Here is a 24,839-nt window from a genome sequence, read left to right on the forward strand (position 1 = left end):
CCTCAATAGTTATATAAATTTAAAAATTAATACATGGTTTTAGTCCTTCAGAATACTAGAATGAGAAATGATAATGCTCAAATGTTGTAAGTGTGCAACATGGACACAATTTTGGACACAATATTTTTATAAAGCAATTTGATGAAATGTGCCAAAGCTTTGAAAATATTCAAGCCATTTAACTCAGTAATTTCTTTTCTTGGGATGTAAATTAAGAAAGTAATCAAGAGATTATTATGGCTTGCTCATTTAAAATTATTTGTAATATTAAGAAATCAGAAGCATAATAATAATAGAAATTCTATAATAATATATAATAGAATAATAGAAATTAGCTAATTAAATTATGATACATCAATACAATAAAATATTACATAACATTAAAAACTGGTATTTGAAGAATATTTAATGACAATGGAAAATGTTTATTACTTAATGTATTTATCAGAATGTAAAAATATACACATAGTATTAACCTGATTATGTAAAAATTACTTGAATACATAGAAAAAATATTGACGAAAGCCATTATCAACTTATATCATTTCAGTTGGGTCTGACCTATAACCTATTAATGACTGTCTTCATTCACATTTTATAGCAATTATTTAGTATTAAGATGAAATACATTAATTAACTGATGCCATTTTATTTTGTTTTAATGAACTGTGTTCCTTCAAAAAAGGGTTTAAGGCAAATAACAAATAGTTCAGGCAGTCATTCTTCTCAATGTGCCATCTTTCACGTTCCTTCATCTTTTCTTCAAAATTATTTAGTATAAGTTTAGAGATTTAAGAATCTGCGAACAAATACATCCAGAATTAAAATCTAATTTATCCACAATGAAATTAAGTAACTCCAGTCATTGACTGGAGTAAACAAAACATTTAAAGTTATTAGTATGTTGACAAGTCTGGATATAACAAGTTTCTCAATTCATTGGATTAATAGATAGTAATAAACTGCAGCTCATCTGCAAGGTAGATTATCAGGAATTATATATTGGAATTAAAACCTCAGAATTAGTAATTAAAGACAAATAAGATCTTTCTTCCTAGGAAAGACTTGTACCAACTTCAAAAAACAGTAGGTGTACTACTAGATGTTTGCCATTCCTTGAATCTAAATTTTTCCTAAATTCAAACCTGGGTTTATATCATCATATTTCAAATCTTGTGCATTAGGATTACTAGTCATATAAACATGGGAGAAAAGATAAATTAAGTAAGCTCTCCAAGTTTAGTCTTTTGAGTCTCAGTTTCAAGTCATCTTTAAGTAGACTTTTGAGACTGAAATGTAAAATCTGGAGTTCAAGAGAACAAGATTGATTTGGATGAGTGTTCTGGAGATCTAATCATTTTGACTACATGATCCCTAAAAAAATAATTTCTTGCCTCATGTGCTCCATTAATAAATTTACCTTGCCTATCAACTTTAGAGAACTGCTTTTTAAAAGTGTGTTAAATACACTGCAGTTAAGATTCCATCCATTAATGTTCTGCTAACCATTTACACTGACTTTAATTCTTCACTGCATCTCAGAATTTTGATGTGTTTTGATTTTTATTCAGCTAAATTAATTCCTAATTTTCTTTTTGATATCCTCTTTGTACCATAGGTTATTTAAAAGTAGGTATTTAAATAACTTCCCGGTATTTTAAATTTCCTCAAATCTTTTTGTTGTTAATTTCTAACTCCATTTTATTGTAAATCCTTTTAGATTATTTGATACAAGTTTGATCTACCTATGGATCCACCTTGGTATAATTCTGTATGCACTTGAAAAGAATGTGTACTCTGCTGTTGTTGAATGTAATGTTCTATAAATATCAATTAAGTTACCTAATAATGTTGTTCAAGTCTCCTATATCCCTACTTCTTTTCTATCTGCTCATTCTGTCAATTATTTATTGAGGGAGGTTTTGATATCCCCAATTTTAATTGTGGATTTATCTATTCCTCCTCACAGTTCTATCAGTTTTTACATCATGTATTTTGAAACTCCGTTGTTAAATGTGTAACAGTTTAGTATTGTTATGTTCTTTTGATGACTTGATCACTGTATCATTATAAAATAACCTTCATTATCCCTTATTATATTCTCTGCTTTGAAACCTACTTTACCTGATATTAATATAGCTACACAGTCATGGTATATCTTTTTCTATCATTTTGCTTTCAACCTATTTGTGTCTTATTTAAAGTGCAATGCCCTGATGCCTGATAGGCATCCTAGTTGGATTTTGTTATAAGCAGTTTGACAATTTTTGCATTTTAGTTGGTAGCTTTGAAAATATGTATCAATGTAAATATACTACTTAATGATTTATTTTAACATTATTTAGGGAGGAAATGAGCTTATAAATAGCTATATATTGTAAAAGAAAATTTTAGGGTTTAGGCTGAGCAAAATAGAATTTAATGAGTAAAATGATGGCTTTAATAATAATAATTATCACATTTTAGTAACATAATATCATGAACATAATATTTATCACATGTATCTCACTCACAGAAGTCAATGTCCTTACAATAGCATACAAGGCCTTCACTGTCTGCCCCTACCCCAATTCCAACCTCTCTCCCCCAACCACATCATTCTAACCTTTTACTTCTCTGACCACATTTTCCTTATTTACTCTCCTTCAGTCACACTGGCTTCCCTTTCGCAAAAAAATCTTCTGCCTCAGGGTACCTGCCGTTTCCTCTGCCTGAAACTCTCTTCTAGCAGGTATCTATCTGCAGGGCAACTCCCTCAACTTCTTCAGGTCCCTGTCAAATACCACCATATCAAAGATGTCTTCCCTAATTCTACCACCTTAACTAATTTTTTTTTTAACATATTCTACCTTTAGATCTCTATATGTTATTAATAGGAGTTAAAAAAGAAAGTATCTATGGTCAAGGTAAGTCAACAGCTGTATTTTTTTCACATGGAATTGGTTAAAAATTTTCTAAAGGACTTCATTGTGTTTCTTTCCTGAGGGCGTTTCAAAGTAAATTGTCTAAGAAACTAAATTTTCATTTCCCCATTTTCATGTTTTTAGGCAATTTATTTCAACGAAACAACTTTAGAAAAAAGAAGTAAGTGTTGGCTTTTGAGAGGGGCTTCAACATTATAAGCTTATAAAGAAATTCTAATGTTCTTGGCCATTCTCATCTCCTACTGATCTAGAGATATGCTGAAAGCTACCTAAATCATAAGAAGTCTCTCTTTGCCTTAACCTCTCCCACTGTGGATGCCACTCACTTGCAGACTGGATAAGATTTCTTAACCATTTACATTTCCCCTGTTAAGGCAAAGAAATCATGTTTGGAAATGAGACCTGTTTTATGGTAATTTAACCTTTATTCATTCTAAATTCCCCATGAAATTGCTAACCATCTTGTACAATGGAATGCCAGAATTAGCAGTAGATCGGGAGCCATAGGGAAAAGAGATAATATTGTCCTGTAAGGTATCTTTTTAGAAACAGTATTAATTAGAATAAGAAATTTCTCCACACACTAATTTATGAACAGAACTTGATATTGCGAAATGACATTGTGATAAAATATGTACACAACATGAACATCCATATTCATTACAGTGGAAACCACTATAGATAATGTAGTAAGCTCTCTGCTTTGCTTTACTATTTCTTTAAACTTAATATCCTAATTTTTCTACATGAAGTTAGCATTTTCTTCCTGTTTGAACCCTTGGCATAGTGAACACAACCTGTCTCCACAGGGATAAAAGAGAACAACATTTCTGAAAGATTTTTCTACAAGAGACCTGTTACTTGTTAGGTATTCTTTATAATTCTGCCTCTAGTATATTAAAAGACTAAGGTTTATTCTCTCAGTATTTATCAGGCAATTGCAAATAGTATAAAAAATGAAAACAAAAAATGCACAGTATTTTGGGTTCTACCTTGTAGGTTATTTCTGGATTGTCAAAAATATCTGTCAAAAATATCAAAAAACAAAAACAAATCTTGAATTAACAAACTAGAGATTGAACAAACCAAAAAACCTTACCCAAATCATTGAGATACACAAAAGAAACTAAACCTTAGTAGCAAACCTAGGTGCTTAAAAAACTGAGAGCATGTTATATATTTCTCATTGCTTAGAAAAACTTAGCTACATCCCTACAGCCAAGATAGCAGAGTATGAAGACACTGAGCTCAACTCCTCCCATGGGAACATCAAAATTATAACTCTTTATAGAACAACTATCTATGAGAATGACCTGAAGACTAGCAGAAAAGATTTTCCACAACTAAAGATATAAAGAAGGAACCACAATGAGACAGGTAGGAAGGGCGTAGATGTAGTTTAGTCAAGACCCACATCACCATGTCGGTGATCCATAACTGGGAAGATAATCATAACTGCAGAGGTCTGCCAAAGGAGTGAGGGGTCCAAGGCCCGTGTTGGGCTTTTCAGTCCATGGGTCCTGCACCAGGAAGATGAGCCCACAAACATCTGCCTTTCAATGCCAGCAGGGCTTATTTATGGAAGAGCTGGAGGGTTATAGGAAACAAGACTCTGCTCTTAGAGGGCACATGCAAAATCCCACGCAATCTAAGTTCCAGCACAGAGGCAGTAATTAGAAAAGAGCCTGGGTTGAACGCACTTGCTGATCTTAGAGAGTCTCCTGGAGAGGCAGGAGGTAAATGGGATACCCCCTGGGTACACAGACACTGGCAGCACCATTTTTGGGTGCCCTTTCTACCATGGGACACTGGTGCTGGCACACTCCACTTCGGAGTTCTCTCTCCCACCTATTAGTGCCATAAGATTACATGTCACCAGTGGCTGGCACCAGTCCCAGGACCCATTGGGCAGTGTAGTCACCTGTGCAGGGACAATATCCTACTCACAACACACTGGCAGCCACAGTTTGAGATAGGACTTGGCAGTCAACCAGGCCAGGGCCAAACATGCATACCAGTGTGCCCACAGTAACTGGTCCTGTTACTGTTACAACAGAAGGGCCCAGGCAGCCCACATAGGGGGCACACCTAGAGCATCTAGCTCTGATGACCACAGAGGTGTCTGTGGCTGGACCCCACAGAATATCTCCTACATAAGGCCACGTCTACAAGATCAAGAAATGTATATAACATATCTAACACACAGAAATAAGCACAGAGAATCAGGTAAAATGAGGAGACAGAGGAATATGTTCCAAATGAAGGAACAAGACAAAACCTCAGAAAAAGAACTAAAGGATGTGGAAATAAGCAATCTGAGAATGGATTCAATGTAATGATCATAAAGATGCTCAACAAATGGAGAAGAATGGAAGAACACATTAAGAAGTTTAACAAAGAGTTAGAAAATATAAAAAAAAATCAAACAGAGCTGAAGAATACAATAACTGAAATAAAAAAATAAGCTAGAAGGAGTCAACAGTAGATAAATTGATACACAGAAACAGACAAGTGAACTGTGAGACAGAGTAGACAAAATCATGCAATCTGAACAGAAAAAAAAGAAATTTAAAAAAAATGAGAGTAAATTAAGAGACCTCTGAGACAACATCAAGCATACAAACATTCACATTACAGGGGTCCCAAAAGTAGAAGAGAGAGAGAAAGGGGCAGAGAACTTATTTGAAAAAATAATAGCTGAAAATTTCCTTAACCTGGCAAAGGAAAAAGACATCCAGGTCCAGCAAGGACAGAGAGTCACAAATAAGATGAACCCAAAGATATCCACACCCAAAATCATGACAATTAAAATGGCAAAAATTAAAGATAAAGAGAGAATTTTAAAAGCAGCAACAGAAAAGCAGCTAGTTATGCAACAAGGAACCCCCATAAGACTATCAGTTGACTTTTCAGCAGAAACTTGGCAGGCCAAAAGGGATTGGCATGATACATTCAAACTGATGAAAGAATAAAGCCTACAACCAAGAATACTCTATCTGACAAAGCTATCATTCATTAGAAGGACAGATTAAAGAGTTTTACAGACAAGCAAAAGCTAAAATAGTTCAGGCACCACTAACCCAGTGTTACAAGAAATATTAAAGGGACTTCTCTAAGCAGGGAAGAAAAGACCACAACTAGAAATATAAAATTATGAAAGGAAAAATCTCTTTGGTAAAGGCAAACATGGAGTAAAAGTATTATATCCACCATTTATAAAGCTAGCAGGAAGGTTAAGAGACAAAAGTAGTAAAATTATCCATATCCACAAGAAGTAGTACAGGGACATACACAAGAAAAGATGTAAAATATGAATTCAAAAATATTAAACATGGGGGGCAGTAAAAATGTAAGGTTGTTAGAATCTGTTTGAACTTAAAAGATCATCAATTTAAAATAGTCATATATGTTTTTATGTATAAACCTCATGGTAATCACAAACCAAAAATCTATAATAGGTACACATACAAAAAAGAGAAAGGAATCCAAACATAACACTGAAGTTAGTCATCAAATCACAAGGGAAGAGAGTAAAATAAGAAGAAAGGAACCAAAAAGAAATACAAAAATAACCAGAAAACAATGAACAAAACAGCAGTAAGTATACACCTATCAATAATTACTTTAAATATAAATTGAAAGAGACTTACTTACAAGAGACTCACTTCAGATCTAAAAACCACACACACTAAAAGTATGGGGATGGTAAAAGGTATTCCATGAATATGGAAACAAAAAGAAAGCTGGGGTAGCAAATCTTATATCAAACAAAATAGACTTTAAAACAAAAAGACTGTAACAAGAGACAAAGAAGGACAGTGCCTAATGATCAAGGGATCAATCCAACAAAAAGACATAACATTGTAAATATATATGTGCCAAACACAGGAGCACCTAAATACATAAACCAAATATTAACAAAGGTAATGGGAGAAATAGACAGTAATACAATAATAATAGGGGACTTTGACACCCTAATTACATCAATGGACATATCATCCAGACAGAAAATCAGTAAGGAAACGTTGGCCTTAAACACATTAGACCAGATTTAGACCAAATTGCACTATATATACATATACACACACACACACACACACACACACACATATACATATATATATAGAACATTCCATCCAAAAGCAGCAGAATACATAATATTTCCAACTGCACATGGAACATTCTCCAGGATGGATCACATGCTAGGACACAAAACAAATCTCAATAAATTAAGGAAGACTGAAATAATACCAAGTATCATTTCTGACCAGAATGGTATGAGCCCAGAAATCAACTACAATAATAATAATAATAAAATAACTGCAAAAAACACAAACATGTGTAGGCTAAACAATATGCTACTACATAATTTCACTGAAGAAATCAAAGAAGAAATCAAAAATGCCTGGAGGCAAATAAAAATGGAAATCCAAAATCTATGGGACATAGCAAAAGCAGTTCTAAGAGAGGAAAGTTTATAGCAATACAAACCTACCTCAGGAAACAAGAAAATCTCATATAAATAATCTAACCTTACACCTAAAGGAACTAGAAAAAGAAGGACAAACAAAACCTAAAGTTAGTAGAAGAAAAGACATCACAAATATCAGAGCAGAAATACACAAAAAAGAGACTTAAAAAAAAAAATAGAAAGATGAATGAAACTAAGAGCTAATTCTTTGAAAAGATAAACAAGATTGATAAACCTTTAGCCCAACTCATAAAGAAAAAAGAGAGAGGACGTAATCAATAAAATCAGAAGTGAAAAAAGAGAAGTTACAACTGACACCACAGAAATACAAAGGATCATAAGAGATTACCACAAACAATTATATGCCAATAAAATGAACAACCTAGAAGAAATGCACAAATTCCTGGAATATACAATCTCCCAAGACTGAACCAGGAAGAAACAGAAAATATGAACAGACCAATTTCCAGTAATGAAATGGAATGGGTGATTAAAAAAATCTTGAAAAAACAAAGTCCAGAACCAGATGGCTTCACAGGTAAATTCTACTGAACATATCAAGAAGAGTTAACACCTATCCTTCTCAAACTATTCTAAAACATTGCAGAGGAAGGAACACTTCTGAACTTATCACAAGGCGAGAATCACCCTGATACAAAAAATCAGACAAAGATAACCACAAAAAGAAAATTATAAGTCAATATCACTAATGAACATAGATGCAAAAATCCTCAACAAAATCTTAGGAAGCCAAATCCAACAATACATTAAAAGGATCATACACCATGATCAAGTGGGATTTATCCCAGGGATGCAAGGATTTTTCAACATCTGCAAATCAATCAATGTAATACACCACATTAATGAATTAAGAATAAAAACAATATGATGATCTCAATAGATGAACTAAAAGCTTTTGACAAAATTCAACATCCACTTGTGATAAAAACTCTCAACAAAGTGGGCACAGAAGGAACCTACCTCAACATATTAAAGGCCATATGAAAAGCCCACAGCTAACAACATTCTCACTGGTGAAAAGCTGAAAGCATTCTCTAAGATCAGAGACAAGACAAGGATGCCCACTCTCTTTTATTCAATATAGTATTGGAAGTCCTAGACACAGCAATCAGACAAGAAAGAGAAATAAAAGGAATCCAAGTTGGAAAAGAAGATGTAAAACTGTCACTGTTTGCAGATGACATGATATTATATACAGAATATGCTAATAACCCTTAATAATACCACCAAAAATCTAGTAGAAGTCATCAATGAATTCAGTCAAGTTGCAGGATACAAAATTAATATACAGGAATCTGTTGTGTTTCTGTACACTTAAAGTATCAGAAAGAGAAATTAAGAATACAATCCCAGTTACAATTACATAAAAAAGAATAAAATACCTAGGAATAAATCTAACTAAGGAGGTAAAAGACTTGTACTTGGAAAACTAAGACACTGATGAACAAAACTGAAGGTGACACAAACAAATGAAAGCAAATATCGTGCTCATGGATTGGAAGAATTAATATTGTTAAAATGATCATATAACCCAAGGCAATCTTCAGATTCAATGCAAACCCCATCAAAATACCAACGGCATTTTTTTCACAGAACTAGAACAAATAATTTGAAAATCTGTATGGAAACACAGAAGATCCTGAATACCGAAAGCAATCTTGAGAAAGAATAAAGCTGGAATTATCACGTGCCCTGATTTCAAACCATACTACAAAGCTACAGTAATCAAAACAGTATGGTACTGGCAAAAAACCAGACACATAACTCAATGGAACAGAATAGAAAACCCAGAAATGCACCCACATTTACATGGTTAATTTATGACAAAGGAGGCAAAAATATACAATGGGGAAAAGACAGCCTCTTCAATAAGTGGACAGCTACATGCAAAAGAATCAAACTGGACTACTTTCTCACACCACATACAAAAATAAACTCAAAATGCATTAAAGACTTAAATGAAAGGCCTAAACTCACAAAACTCCTAGAATAATACATAGGCAGTATGCTCTTTGATATCAGTCTTAGCAGTGTTTTTTGGATCTGTCTCTTCAAGCCAGGGAAAACAAAAATAAAAATAAATAAATGGGACTATATCAAACTAAAAAGCTTTTCCACTGTGAAGGAAACTATCAGCTAAACCAAAAGGCAGCCTACAGAATGAAAGAAAATATTTGCAAATGATATCTCTGATACGGGGTTAATATCCAAAATATACAAAGAACTCATACAACTCAACATCAAAAAAAAATTATTAAAAAAAAGGCAGAGGACCTGAATAGACATTTTTCCAAAGAAGATATACAGATGGCCAACAGACATATGAAAAGATGCTCAACATTCCTAATCATCAGGGAAATGCAAATCAAAAACTCACAATGAGATACTACCTCATACCTGTCAGAATAGCTATCATTAAAAAGACAACAAATAACAAGTGTTGATGAGGACTGGAAAAAAAAGGGAACCCTCGTGCACTATGGATGGGATTATAACTTGGTACAGCCATTATAGAAACAGCACAGAGCTTCTGCAGAAAATTAAAAATAGAACTGCCATATGATCCAGCAATTCCACTTCCGGGTATTTACCTAAAGGAAACAAAAATGCTAATTCAAAAAGATATATGTACTCCAATGTTCACTGCAGCATTACTTACAATAGTCAAGATATGGAAGCAACCTAAGTGTCCATCAATAGATGAATGGGTAAAGAAGATGTGGTATATGGAGAAAATGGACTATTACTCAGCCGTAAAAAATGAAATCTTGCCATTTGCAATATGGATGGATTTAGAGGGCATTATGCCAAGTGAAATATGTCAGATGGAGAAAGACAAATACCACATTATCTCACATGTGGAATCGAAAAAGTAAAACAAACAAATAAACAAACCCAAACAAAAACAGAGTCATAGATACAGAGAAAAAATAGATGGTTGCCAGAAGGGCAGGGGATGGGGTAGTGGGTAAAACAGGTGAATGGGATTAACAGGTACCACCATCCAGTTATATATAATAAATAAGTGAGCTGGCTGCAATGTACAGCATAAGGAATATATGGTCAATAATACTATAATCACTTTGTATGGGGACAGGTGGTTACTCGACTTATCATGCTGATCATTTCATTATGTATGCAAGTATATAATACCTGAAGATAACATAATATTGTATGTCACCTATATTTCAATTAAAAAAAAAACTTAGCTGTAATAAACCTTTTAAGAAGAACAATGCCAGGCCATGTAGTTTGGTAATGAATAAATATTCAGGGACAAACTAACTTCTAATATGAATTTAGTAAGAGCATGATAGATATTTAGAAGGCTTACTTCTTCTAACTCTATAAATTAAAGTCAACTGGTCTAATTCTTAAAAATCTGAACCACTTTCTAGTTGGGTTCTGTTAATGGTCCCTCACATGTATAGTTGACTTAAAAAAAAAAACAAACTCAAGCTGTACAAACGTCTGAGTGAAACTAACCTCTACAATAGTAGTCTTGAACGAAATGATTTTGCTAGCTTTTTAAACTTTGTTGACTTAATAGACGTGGTCTTATCTCATTAGAAACAGAATAAACCTTATCTTACCTTTAAAAAGGGAAATCTTTACTCTTCCTCTACCCTTATAATATATCTATCTTTTACAATACTGGGCAGTCTAGCTAAACCTATGGTATTTTTTAATTTGAAAAAACAGAAACCATAAATCTGGGTTTCTAGGCTTAATATTTGACACAGGAAGTGTTATTTTTCAATAAAATCTTATGGTTTTCTTTTATACCCTTGTGAAGAAAATTTTGGAAACGAAAATTTGATTATCTATGTTTTTTCTTGATTGTTTCCCCTGGCTTTTCCAAAGACAGGAATGAGTTAAGTTGCATGAGTAAAACCCTCACAGGGTTCATGCAGAACCTGAATTACTGTGAGAAACAAGGTTATTAGGAATATCTTTTGCACAGCACTTAATTTTTAGTGTGGCAAACCAGGAATTTATATAGTCCACCCTATTTATAGGTCCCCTCCTAATAATCAATTATAATTTATAATTTATGATTACTCCAAGTTCTTATTTAAGACCAATCCTTCACATATGCACAGGGACCTATTTTCTCTTATCTTTCCAAGAATTTTACTCCTCAAATTGTTTCCTTTCTTCTTGCACTATTATATTTCCTCCTTTATTGGATACAGATATGGTGAAATAGTTCCCACTAAAAACCAAACCAAACCAAAAAATACTCTCTTGGTCCTTCTTCTCACCAGCTATTATCCTATTGATATTTATCTGTGCCACTTCATAATAAAATTCCCTAAAAATAAAATTGTCTAGTTTCATCTATAATATTTGACCTTTTTAAAACACTTTGACCTTTTTAAAACACTTTCTTCTCTTGGCTTCTCAATCACCACAGTCTCCCAGTCTTTTTTCTGTCTTCCTGACTATAACTTCTTGGCGTCCATCATTGACTCCTCCTCCTTTCCTGGACTTCCCAATACTGGGGTGTACTCAGGACCATTACTTGGTCAATCCTATGGTTTTAAAGACCAGCTTTCTATACTTATGATTCCCAACATTGTATCTCCTACTCCTACCTGTTTCCTGTCACTTACTTTTCTGACAATTCCACCATGATGTTTAACAGTTATCTAAACATGTTCAAATCAGAATTCTAAATTTGCAAGGCCACCTTCCTCTTCTAAGAAATCTTCTCTATCACCAGAGTCCTTCAGCTCAGTGAGAAATTCAATTGATTGCTCAGGCCAAAACCTTGAAATTATTTTTTACATCTCTCTCCCATGTCCCACAGCCAAATTCACAGGTCTGATATAAAAATCTTAGCACTTCTTCATTTCCACATCCACCACCCTAATCCATAACACCATCACATTATCACTTGGATTACTGCAATAACCTCTTAACTAGTTAGCCTGTTCCCTGCCTACATCTGTTTTTCCCTCAGATATGTTCATGATTTGCTTTCTTACTTCATTCAAGTCTCTGTTTAAATATCACCTCCTAAGTGGCCTTACGTGACCACTCGTGCTGAAGTGTCACCCTTTTCAACCCACTCACTTTCTAACTCCTTTAATCTACATCAATTTTCTCTACAGCATCCTGATATTTATTAGATATAAAGTTCAGTTCAGCTTCAATATTTCATCAAGATCTACTATTTGCCTTCACCTCTGGTAGCCCCAATAAATAGATGCTTACTTTAAAAATGTCCTGACATTCCCAGAAATGAATAATATAAATATGTGTATAAGCACAGATGTTACTACCCTATCTAATAAGTGTAACAATGTTACAAATGCCAACAAGGTATGACATTTAGATTTATTTAAAATATTAGATTATTTACTATCACATATAAATAGGCATTTTACGTGCCACTTGGAGTGAAAATAACCCCTTTTGTGCTCTGTAGGTTGAAATTCTCTTGCTCTAAACTATAAATGAGAGTTTATTATTGCAAGAGTAAAATTTAAAAAATAATCGTGAAAACTGTTAATTTTATATTAAAAAATTAAGAACTCTAGAGTTCAATAAATAGAGAAATTGATAATTATTACAAATATTAAGAGAGACTACAGTAGCTAGATAAGTGTAAGGAAAAATGTTGGAAGAATTTTAGTCAAGAAATATTAATACAAATTTAACTAATATGAAGAATAATATACATATTTGGTTATCTTGAAATTCAGATCTTTGTAAAATTGACATACCTGCATTTGCAACACTAAATAAAATTACTATTAAGAACAAAATTTAGGAGTCTCGCGTTTGAAGACCCCGCTTCGCCACGCATTTAAGATGCCTCGTGGGAGCCGAAGCCGCACTTCCCCCGTAGCCCCTCCGGCCAGCCGGGCACCTCAGATGAGAACCGCGCCCAGGCCAGCGCCCGCAGCTCAGCCACCAGCAGTGGCTCCACCATCTGCTGTTGGCTCCCCTGCTGCTGCTCCCCGGCAGCCAGGTCTGATGGCCCAGATGGCAACCACTGCAGCCGGCATGGCTGTGGGTTCTGCCGTCGGCCACACTCTGGGTCATGCCATCACTGGTGGCTTCAGTGGAGGAAGTAATGCTGAGCCCTCAAGGCCTGACATCACTTACCAGGAGCCTCAGGGAACCCAGCTGGCACAGCAGCAGCAGAATGGCCCATGCTCTTTTGAGGTGAAACAGTTTTTGGAGTGTGCCCAGAACCAGGGTGACCTTAAACTTTGTGAAGGTTTCAGTGAGGTGCTGAAACAGTGCAGATTGGCGAACGGGTTAGCTTAATCAAGAAGTTCCAGCTGAAGGCATGGAAAATCATCTCTCATGACCACGCTGATTTAGCATTAAAAATATAATTGATAGTGAGGATATAAAGTGTGAAGCCACCAGTTAAACCGCTCCTCAATCATTAATAACTTTTGTGCTTCAGGATTGCAGTGGAAGAGGGTATTCTCACCATATGGAAGCTCACTGAGATGATATTGAGTTTGGGGCTAGGCAGATGTTTGTGTGGCCTCTTAAACATGATTTTGTTTGTGAATTAATTAGAATTAATTAGAAACAAAATTAATTAATTTTGTTTGTGAATAAATTAATTTATTTCCAAAAAAAAAAAGAACAAAATTTAATTGTAGGTTATTTAGTTTTATTTAACATGAATCCTTCAAGAGGAGGTTCTAGTTGGGAATACTTTCTATCTTGTGAGAATGAAGTAACAATGAAATATTAGCTTTGCCATCTTGAATTTTCTCAAGGAGAAACAAGGCCCTAATACCATTTACAAAAAAATCCAATATAAATCATCTTCAATCCAGGCATAAACAATTTTTAAAAATACAGAAAAGGAAAAAATAAAGAAAAATTAGATACATCAAATATTTATTTTCTCACTTTTACAATTTCAAAACAATAGACATTAAAAGGAATATTTATTTAGGAACATTTTTTCATTGAGGTTTTGAATTTGTGGAGGTTGAAAAAAAGCTTAACAGAATCATTAATATAGATTAACAGTTGTTTTCAGGACATGAAGTATGAGGAGCTTTGAGATTTCTTTAAGCTATAGACCTTCTGTTCAAGGTTTTTCCTAGAAAACATGTTACTGAAATATATTTTCCTAAACTATTTTTACTATTCACAAACAAGTTAATATTATTGGTAGTAATATTAAATATTCTACTTTAATATTATGTGCAATAGACAATTAGATAAGCATATATATCTTAAAGTCCTTTTAAAGTGTGACAATGTGTAAATCAACAATGAAACCAATCGCTGCTTTTCTTGCTTGTGAAGAGTTTTCCAGCTGCAAATAGCTAACAACAAAGTAACCTGATAGAAGATACATTATAGAATGGAAAATCAGCATGCACTTATCATTGACAATGGAATAAACGTGGTGAGGGCTATGACTGATTTAGGAATCAAAGGTACACAATGTTTTGTTCACAACTTTCCATTGGTTTTCAGAAATAATAACAGTATTCGATAGGACAGACTTATTGACTATAGCAGAAAAATTGTCAACTACTTTCATTCTTCTTCTTTAACCAAAGATAAAACTATATGACATAAAAGACATTTTTCAATTGTCTTGTTATATACTAATAAACTGTGTTCATACAAGATGTAATGGAAGACTTTAAGTGGTAAAAATGGCTGTATAAAGCAAGGAAAGCCTTGAAACAGTGTTTTGAAAATAAGGGTACCAACATAGCAGATATTACTAACAATCACTGGTTACTTTCAGGGAAAGTAATTTGTTTGCTAGAACCTGCCAATTCTTCAAAAAACCAAACTTGTCTCTAGAGTTTAAATTCTCTGCATGTTTTCTGCTGTAAAGATCCTCTTACTGTGATACTCCAGGAAGCTGCTGAAATTGGTATGCATGTGATAAAAGCTGAGATGCAGATAAAAATTCAGAGAAGATTTTGTTATCTTGAAAGCCAATTATGTTGCTATATTGTCACATTTCTAGACCCAAGATTTATCTTCTGCAAGAAGTACAAATAGCATGGTTTATAGGATTGCTTCTATAAAACTGCCAATCGTCATAGACTACTGTTTAGTATTCCAAATGTGCAAGATAGTTGACTACAGGCAGAAGTAATCAGCTGACAGTATTGAGAAATTACTGTCCCTGTACAAAATTTGACTCCTAAAATTCTGTAATTCTACTGCTATAGTAATAGCTATATTTTATTGGATAAAATTTCAGATATACAATACCCTAAGTTCATTCTATAATGGTGATAATCCAATTTAAAGTTTGACTGTATGTTAATCTTAAATCTCAGGATTTTGGCAAAGATGTATTTTTCTATGCAATTCTAATTTAATGTATTTATTTATTATATATCTCCTTCACTAAATGTAGAGATTCCTATTGGCAGAACAATGAATGGCACATAGTAAAAGTTCAATAAACATTCACCAAATGATGAATAAATTAAAGAATATGAATAAAAAACACCCGTAAGGTAGCTCTTCTAGCTGAGTATAGTACATGAAAATAGGGATGCTGGAGGTTTTTGACCACATACAATTTTTTCGATTTTGTTTATGTAAGTTTTCCTATGAATAATTTTACGGAGTACCCAGTATGTGTAAAACACTGCAGTAATGACTGTGAAAGTTACTGAGTTAGGGGAAAAAAAGAGATTCCCTTTTCAGGAATGCAAAGTATTGCAGAACCTTGCAAAATAGATTAAGACACCTCAGAAAATGAATGAAAAGTAACAATGTAATTTTAATAAAATTACTTTTAAAGTTCAGGATCTTAAGAGAAAATGAAACAAGCCTTCAAATGTTAGATGGTGGAACAGAGTATAAAGTTAAACAATAGTGTTCATTGGGTAGATTTAAATAGAAGCTAAAATCTCAGAAATATCTCATGGGTACTACAAAAATACATCTCAGGAGGTGTATGAATCATGATGATTGGGAAGCATGAAAGAGATTTATGTCAGTTTGCTTGAGAATAACCCTAAGATTGACTGAACCATTAATTTATTCAGCAGATATTTATTGAAAAACCTACTTGTGTAAGCCACTGTTCTACATGCTTGGATAGAGCAGTAAACAGACGAAAATCTCTGCCCTTATCAAGCTTCCATTTTAGTGGAGGAATACAAAGAAAACAAACAAACAAACAGATAAGTAAAATATATAGACTATTAGGTGGAGATATAGGCTATGGAAAAAAATTTAAAAGGGAAACAGGATGTAAAGTATCAAGGAAGAGGAGGGTTACAATCTGAAATAGGATGGTCCTGAAGGGATAAAGAAACTTCCTTCCTTGCAAAAAGAAAAAAAGAAAAAAAAAAGAAGAAACAAAGAAAAAAGAAACTTCCTTGCAGATATCTGAGGGAGAGCATTCCAGGTAGAGGAAACAGGAAGAATAAAGTCCCTTTGAGGGAGTGTGCCAGGCTGTTCATTGAAAAGCAAGGAGACCAGTATGGCTGGAACAGAATAAATTAGGAAGCAAAAAGTAGGAGAGGAAATCAGAGAGGTAAACGGGCCAGATCTTGTAGGTTGCTATAAGGATTTTATTACTCTGGATGAGATGAGAAACCGTGGGGAAATTTCCAAGAGAGGAATGATATAATCTGACGCTTTAACCAGAATATTTAGACTGCTGGGTTGAGAACTGACCAGAAAGGAGACCAGGGTGGAAGCAGGACTAGTCAGGTGGCAGCTGCACCAATAATGACTTCAATCAAGGTAGTAGCAGTGAAAAGTGGTGAGAGGTGTCTCGGAATATATTTTGAACATACAGCCAAGGTAATTTTTCTGGTTGAACGGATGCAGTGTATGAGAGGAGAAGAGTTAACAATGATTCCAAGACCTTGTGCCTATGCCTCAAGAAGGGTGGAGATGTCATTTACTTTTACGGGAAAGACTGCGGGTAGCACAAGTTTTTCAGTAAAGGGCAGGAGTTCAGTTTTGAATATGTTAAGTTTGAGATGTTAATTAAACATCCAAGTGAAAATACTGAGTATACAGCAGAGTTAGGGGAGAATACTGGGCTGGAGCTATAAATCTGAGATTAATCAAAGTTTAGATGGGATTCATAGGCATGAGATCACTATGGGTGGAGCAGAGATAGAAAAGGTCAGAGGACTGTGCTCTAGGGAATCCAATTAGAGATGAAGGAATAGAAAAGCCAGAGAAATAGATAAAAAAACAGAAGTGTGTGGTGACCTTGAGGCCAACTTATAAAAAGGTTTCAAGGGGTTGAAACATCTTTTAAAAATGTTGCTGATAGATATCAAAAACTCTGAGATATTATTATAGAAAGGGAACTTGAGTGTGAGTTCTATCATTTATCATACACATTTTGTAAACTATTCTTCAATATGGGGTTTTACTTTTCCCATCTTTAAAAATGGAAATAAAAATATCTACCTCATATGCTATAAATATTCCTAGATTCCGTGTAAAGCACATGTATGCCTGAGATCCAAAATATGCTCAGTTCTTATAATTATTCATTTTTCTTTCTACCCTTCATTTGATCATTTAAAAAGTTTGAGTATATGTTTGAAGCGGTGCACTGAAAGAAAAGAAAGTGATCTGAAGCTCAAATATAGGTCACTAGTACATTTTACTGCTAGGGAAGTGAGAAGAGTTATTTAGATGAACCCAAAAAGGGCATAATGAGCCACATTTCTAGATCTAGAAATGCCAGTCTGATGTATTAGTGATAATTAGGGTTAAAGGGGAAGAAATAAGAGCTAGAGGCTCACAGATATTTTTTTTTCAGTGAAGAATTAGTTTTCGTGAAGTGGGCCACAGAAGTAAAATGCAAAGTGAAAAGTTAAAGTAATCTATGTGGTTAACAACAAGCATCTTTGCAGATATGCGAGAAACTGTGTGCCTGAATATTTGAACAAAAAATAGGAAGCAGCACCTAAAAAGAATCTCAGAAAAACATAAGAGTGAAGGGGCTGATGCCTATACTAAGGAAGAATCTGCTTCCCAGCATTCCACAGTGGGAGGGGTTGGAAGGAAGCAACATAACATTAGCGTCTGCTGGTAGAAAAGGTACTTTGGTATAGTCTACTACACAGTGCCCAACTGAGGCCTAATTCAGACTTAATTCAGGTCATTACAGGAACGGAGATAGCACTAAGTGCTTCTAGGTTGCAGTACTTCTGCTATTTATTCCTAGAGTACTGCACTTCCTTTATCATTTTGATTGTTGTGGCTTATTTGTTGTCTTTCCTGATAAACTCTAAGGATAGTTTATATGTCATGCTGAATGGCATTTATTAATAATAATAACAACAATAATAACTAATTCTTTTTATTGCTTAAATCTCCCCAGATTTCAAGGACCTTAACAGTTGATATAAACAAGATTCCATCATAAGAATGAAGGGTGGCAGGATTTGGTAGTATATGAGTGTACCAGCCACTGGCTTGAGTTAGGCCAAAAAATTGGGTAGAGTTCAAGAAGTCACTATAAATTTTAAAACAAAAGACAGAACCTAAGGAGAAGCTCAGTCCTAAAAAATGAGCATGAAAGCTTGCCAGTGACACATGGCACCCCAAGTTTGGTTAGCAGTAGAAGTAAAATGTGGAGACATTCAGGAGCCCATTAAACATGTGTAGAATACTGGGTCTGTTTAGCATACCCAAGCCTACCTGGGTACTCGATATGAAGGTCTGTATATCCTTAAACAGAGTCAACTAATGAGCTAGGTTGGAACAGAACTTGCAGGTGTAGAGTCAAGGGATCCAACTGTGAGAAGTTGAAAATATGAAGACAGAGGAAAAAAGGCAAATGCTGGCCCCACAGATTTATGAACTGGGTAGAGAACATGCTGGAATTTAAAATGATCAACACAGAAAAATCAGACTATACTAGGGAGAACTTCTGCAGAGGCTATTCTGCAGGCCAAGGGGGAAACAAACAGTGGAAATCAGGAACCAAAGAAACTCTCAGAAGATGTTATTTCTGAAGAAAGAGCAGAAAAACTCAAAGTCAGGAAAATAATTCTAGGGTCTCAATAGGAAATAATATGTTATATATATTATATTATAGATATATTTATATATCTAGTCCATTCATTTGTTCATTCATTTATTCAGAAGGCACTATGCTACGTATTAGAAATACAGTGGAATTATTTTTTTTTAAAGTCCTTGCCCTAAAGGATCTTAGAGTACAGACAGGAGGATAAATGACTGCAAGACTCTCTTTGGGTGAGATTGCTTGGGTACCTAGGGGTTCTCTGGCTCTCTCTAAATCACCAGCATTTAGAGGACAGTCTTAAACCCATGTCACCCAGTAGAGTAAGACTCTCCATATTGAAAAATGACCCTCTAAAACATAATCTGATTTCTCTCCTTAATATCCCACAGTGTTCCCTTTTGCCCTTATGATCAAATATAATCCCTTAATACAGTATCATAACATGGCCCTTCCTGCTCCACCAGCCTAATCTCTGAACACCCCTCCTTGCGCTCTGTGCTCTGCTTTTAGTTACTTGAAAGCACATGGCTTACTCTTGACTCTGACCTTCCTCTTGTCTGGCACAGTCTTTCCTCTTGTCCTCGCTTGGTCTATTCCTACTAAGCTTTCAGCTTAAGCTTCACTTCCCTGTTCCCATGTAGGTTAGGTACTCCTGCTATTTGCTCCCATAGTACTAGACTTCCTTTGTCACTCTTACTGTTGCTGTTTATTCGGTTGTCTATTTTTTCTGATAAATTGTAAGGATAGTTCCTTGGGACACAATGTATGTCTATTTTGTTTACCATTCTATATTCAGCAACCTCAGCACAGTGCATGGCACCAAGATAGAATTTTTAATTGCTAAATGAATGAATGTAAGAAATTTAAATTCTGTGAGGCAGAAACTGTATCAATTTACTAATCATTTTATCTCCAGTACCTCACTCAGAGCTTAGCATAAAGTTGCTGCTTATAATATGTTTGACTGACTAAATAAATGAATGCCATCTTGACCCAGTCACTCTCACCTTATTTGCACAAAACCCCGGTAATGATCAGGCACTATGCGTAATACTCTCAGTAGCTTGTTCTGTTTCCTATATGTTATGCCCTAAAATGAAAGGCTCTGGGATTTTAAACCATGGCTGGAACTGGGCTCAACCTGCTGCGTACCTGTTTGGAATCAGTCTGATCATTACACTTTCATAAATAACCAAAAGCTGCCATTTTCTCCGACCTCTGAACCCACCTAAGTAGCCACATTGTTCCTCTAAACTTTGTAAGTTGCTCTGGTTACCTATCTGTGAAACATAAAAGGCACATATGAAATCAAAGGACCTAGCAGACCCTTGACTAGATGGAAAGTGAATCCCAAACATTAAAGGTTATCTTAGGGAAGTGGATATCTGTACATTCATAACTGAAAAAAAATATTAAGGCAGGAAAACAATAAAAATATATCCTTAAGTGGTGACATAAATGATGAATTATTGCATATTCCCAGGTAGAAAGATAAGATAAACTATGGTCAAGCCTGAAAATTATCCTGAAGGTCAGAAGGATATTTTATCATTATAATTAAGGCTAAATGCCTATAAAGCTTTTAAGAAAATCACACAGTGAAAAAGTTTTCAGTTTTGATGATAAGTATACAATATACTCAGTATGAATAATCATGCCAGAAAATTGTAATAATTTATGTAAAACTGCTTTAAATGATATTAATTTCAGTATCAATAATACATTTATTATTATATGCACATAGCATAATTATTAAGCATACTTACACATAGAGTGTAATAAAAGCTACCCATTGGCAGCAAATGAAGTTTCTGCCCTTTATAAAAATAATCTAATGCAAATAATACTGATACATATATTAAGTGATAAATTATCACAGCCATGCAATTATAACATACCAAGGACTTCAGAGCATTTCTGTATTTTTCTAAGAGCACTGATGGGCTATTTGTCCTTCCTCTTCTGACTTCTCTATCCTTCCTTCCCTCCATTCTTCTGGCATTTATTGATAGATTATATCCAGACATATACACAGTAGATAGGAAGATGGGTAAATCTGAGTCCCTGCCTTGTTCTTCTCTACCTGCTAATTTTAAACTCATTTTCAGATCCAGTGGTTTCTTCTTCAATAATCCTACAACTGAAAGGTTGATTATACTGGAAGCCAAATAAACATTCAGATGAGCTCTGGCCCCTTCAAAGGAGTACCATTTGTAGACTGGCAGGATAGAGTGAGAAGAGAGGAAAAGATGAAATTACACAACAAGGCAAGGACCCCCTAGAGGAAGTGTCTAAAGAGATGAGAGCGGATGAAATCAAGTATACAGCTCTAGGGATGAGCCTTCAACAGCAGAAGGTCAACTACTTTTGTATTAGAACAAAGATGATGAGGGTGGGTTTAGACAAATTTGTAGGTGGGAGGGAAGGGTAGGCATTTTCAAGTGGTCATATTTCATAGCTTGAATTTTCTCTGTAAGGTAAAAGGCAGGGAGTTCTGCTAAGGGAAAAGTTAAAGATGTGGACAGGGATGTGCACTACTAAAAAAAAAAAAAATGAACGAGGATTGTGGTTTCTAGAAGGACACTGATCAAGTTACTCCTAATAAGCTGATATGACAAAGAATGTTATTTGTGAAAGCAGTGTAACAAGCAGAGGAGGAAGGCAGTAAGACAGTGCAAAACCACACAGGAAAAGGGGTACATTGCATGCACCAACTGACCTATAACATTTGCCATTCCTTAAAAAAAAAATCACCCTGTCTTTCTCTGTCTATATCATTCCTTATTCTGTTCAGTTTTCCTTCATTTACCTGACTGGGCCACTCTGAAAAAACTTGATCAATTTGGAAAAAAAACAAAATAAAACAGAAAAAAGCAGCTCCTTGTATGGGGGACACACCCTAAAGCAAATTAGTCCCAGTTATGAATAAGTTTCAGTTACCATCTATATGATCCATCTATATTAAAATTGTAGATTTTTCTCTAAATTCTCAAAAATTATGAAAAGCCACACTACACAGAGAGAACACAGCTTTTTGTTTGTTTTTTTTAAAGAGTGCTAGGTAAAATCACAGATGACAGAATAAGAAAGGAATATATGGTGCTCTATGAACAAAATCATAATATTTTCACTAGTTGCTAGCAGAATGGTTAACAATATGAGAGTTTATACTACAATCGTCATACAGTCATACAATTACTAAATAATTTCATCTTACCTGTATTGCAAGGGCACGAGCTACAAGACCTCTAAGGTATTGTAAAGGATCTTCTGGACCTTCCCACTTGCTTTGCCATGTGAGAGGACACTGCAATTTTAAAAGGATCAAAATTAAGTTTACATATACAATATTACATGTAAAAGATCTTTTAACATTAGTGTGATGGGGAAAATATTTTGGCATAATTCACATTATGTGTATCATGAATTCATTTCATTAAGATATGTCTTTTTCTATTTTATACATAGTATCAATAATGTATATGTGTCAATCCCAGTGTATGTATAAAATAGACAACTGATGGGAACATACTGTATAGCACAGGGAACTCTACCTAATGCACTGTGGTAACCTAAATGGGAGGGAAGTCCAAAAGGGAGGGGATATCTGCATGTGTATGGCTGATTCATTTTGTTGTGCAGTGGAGGCTAACACAACATTGTAAAGCGACCATACTCCATAAAAAAATTAATAAAAAAATTTTTTTAAAAGATATGTCTTTTTCTTTGATCTTATCTCATTAAAATTGAATGATAAATAGAGTCAGAATGAATTGACCTGTTTCTCTAAAAGGAAATATTTTTAAGTAAAAATTCTTGAAAGAATAAACAAATGAACATAAACCGGTATATAGAAAGTAGCAAACCATATTTTCTTGAAACGATATGTAATGAAATCAAATTAAATTTCACAAATTCATTTTATAAGTAGTAAAGACAAAAAACAACTAGTCTTGTGTCCCTACAGAATTACAGAAATTTTATCTCCCAAACCACATCAGATATCAGATATATGACAAAAAGAGAATAAAACAGAAAATACTCTAAATTAAAGAAATAAATAAAACCTTTCTAAAAAAGTTACCTTTTTAATATCTGACCTTCTTTTAACTGACATTCTCCATTAATACATTCATTATAATATTATATCTTTTCTGTGAGAGTTTTCTGGATTTTTCAAATATTATGTAACTATCATTCAAACTTAATACTTATTTTTCTCAAGTGGAATAATAAGGAGAGAGCATCAATTTCTTAACCCAAAACACTGTCTGATTACATAGCTGAGAAACTACTCCAGGCTAGAGTATATCAACAATGTATGAAAGATGGAAATTGTAAGATAACAAACCTTACAGTGAAAAAAAGACCTTAGAAAACATCTAGTTCAATTACTCTAGGTGAATGAAGTAAGCCTTCTTAGGAATATGGTAGCTAAGTGCTGGAGCTATGCTGTGAACTGAAACAGGTGTGATGATTTTAAAACATGACCCCTAACTAAATCCTTTGACAATTCTCCTGTGGAGACTTGAAGTCTGCTCTTCTTCTTAAATAAGTGTCCTGTGAATATAGCAGAAGTGATGTGGTGCCAGTTTCCAGGTCCAGGTCTTAAGAAATTGGTTGCTTGTATTTCCTGTCTTTTGTGACTCTTGATCTTGGAACCCATCCAACATACTGTGAAGTCCAATTTTTGGAGAGGCCCACGTGGAGATGAACTAAGGCTCCCAGCTCTCAGGCAGCACTGACTTGCCAGCCACATGAGTGAGCGGAGTGGAAGAGACAAGCTTTCTCTACCAAGGTCTACCCAAATTTCAGATCTGTAAGCTTAAAATAAAATGATTTTTAAAAAATTATTATGTTTTAACCTGGTAAGTTTTGGTGGCATTCGTTATACAGCAAGACTTAACTGATACAGTTCTTTGGTATCCAGAAGTAGGGTTCTATCTTAACAAAAACCTAAACATATGGCACTGGATTTGAGACTGGGTGGTGGGCTGAAGCTGGAAGAACCTTCAAGAGAACGTAAGTGAAAACATAAATGACTTCTAAGAGAATAGTGGAGGTCTAAGGGACTTTGAGGACTTGAAGGAAAGGGAGGAAACAATCTCAGACAGACAAAACTACTCTCGGGACCTTAAGGGCATGCATGCCTTGCAGATCCTTTCTGTTAAACAATAAGGCTTCGATGAATCTTAAGGGTGTTGTCCCACAGCCAACACACAAGAAGCCTAAGGTAGAGAAAAAGGCTTATCACAAGATTTATGGCCATAGTTTTTGTCTAATGTTGTGAATCTCAATGAGATTCAAAGCAAACTCACAATATTAGAATCTTGTTCTGGTGTAAGCTTCATCTGTTTGGGATTAATGGGGAAAAGAGGGCACAATTAAAAGAGAACTTTGGACCCCAAAATCCCTATGTGTGGGAAGCAGGCTGAGAAAACCACTC

General features: G+C 34.6%; 2 protein-coding genes across 3 annotated transcripts in view; one reads left to right on the top strand and one right to left on the bottom strand.

Moving 5' to 3' along the window:
• The window catches only part of DYNC2H1 (dynein cytoplasmic 2 heavy chain 1), a 368,911-nt gene that overhangs the window by 37,179 nt on the left and 306,893 nt on the right, over window positions 1-24,839 (bottom strand). For both annotated transcript variants that reach the window (XM_036860514.1, XM_036860513.1), the window contains one exon: window positions 22,611-22,700. In XM_036860514.1, coding sequence (XP_036716409.1) covers window positions 22,611-22,700 — 90 coding nt within the window. The remainder of the gene's footprint in view (window positions 1-22,610; window positions 22,701-24,839) is intronic.
• Window positions 13,202-13,968, top strand: LOC118899201 (coiled-coil-helix-coiled-coil-helix domain-containing protein 2-like). Its single transcript, XM_036860515.1, has one exon. The coding sequence runs from the start codon at window positions 13,237-13,239 to the stop codon at window positions 13,696-13,698; it is 462 nt and encodes a 153-aa protein (XP_036716410.1). The 5' UTR covers window positions 13,202-13,236; the 3' UTR covers window positions 13,699-13,968.

This window comes from Balaenoptera musculus, chromosome 8 (genome assembly GCF_009873245.2).
Source record: "Balaenoptera musculus isolate JJ_BM4_2016_0621 chromosome 8, mBalMus1.pri.v3, whole genome shotgun sequence".
NCBI classification, from domain to species: Eukaryota; Metazoa; Chordata; class Mammalia; order Artiodactyla; family Balaenopteridae; genus Balaenoptera; species Balaenoptera musculus.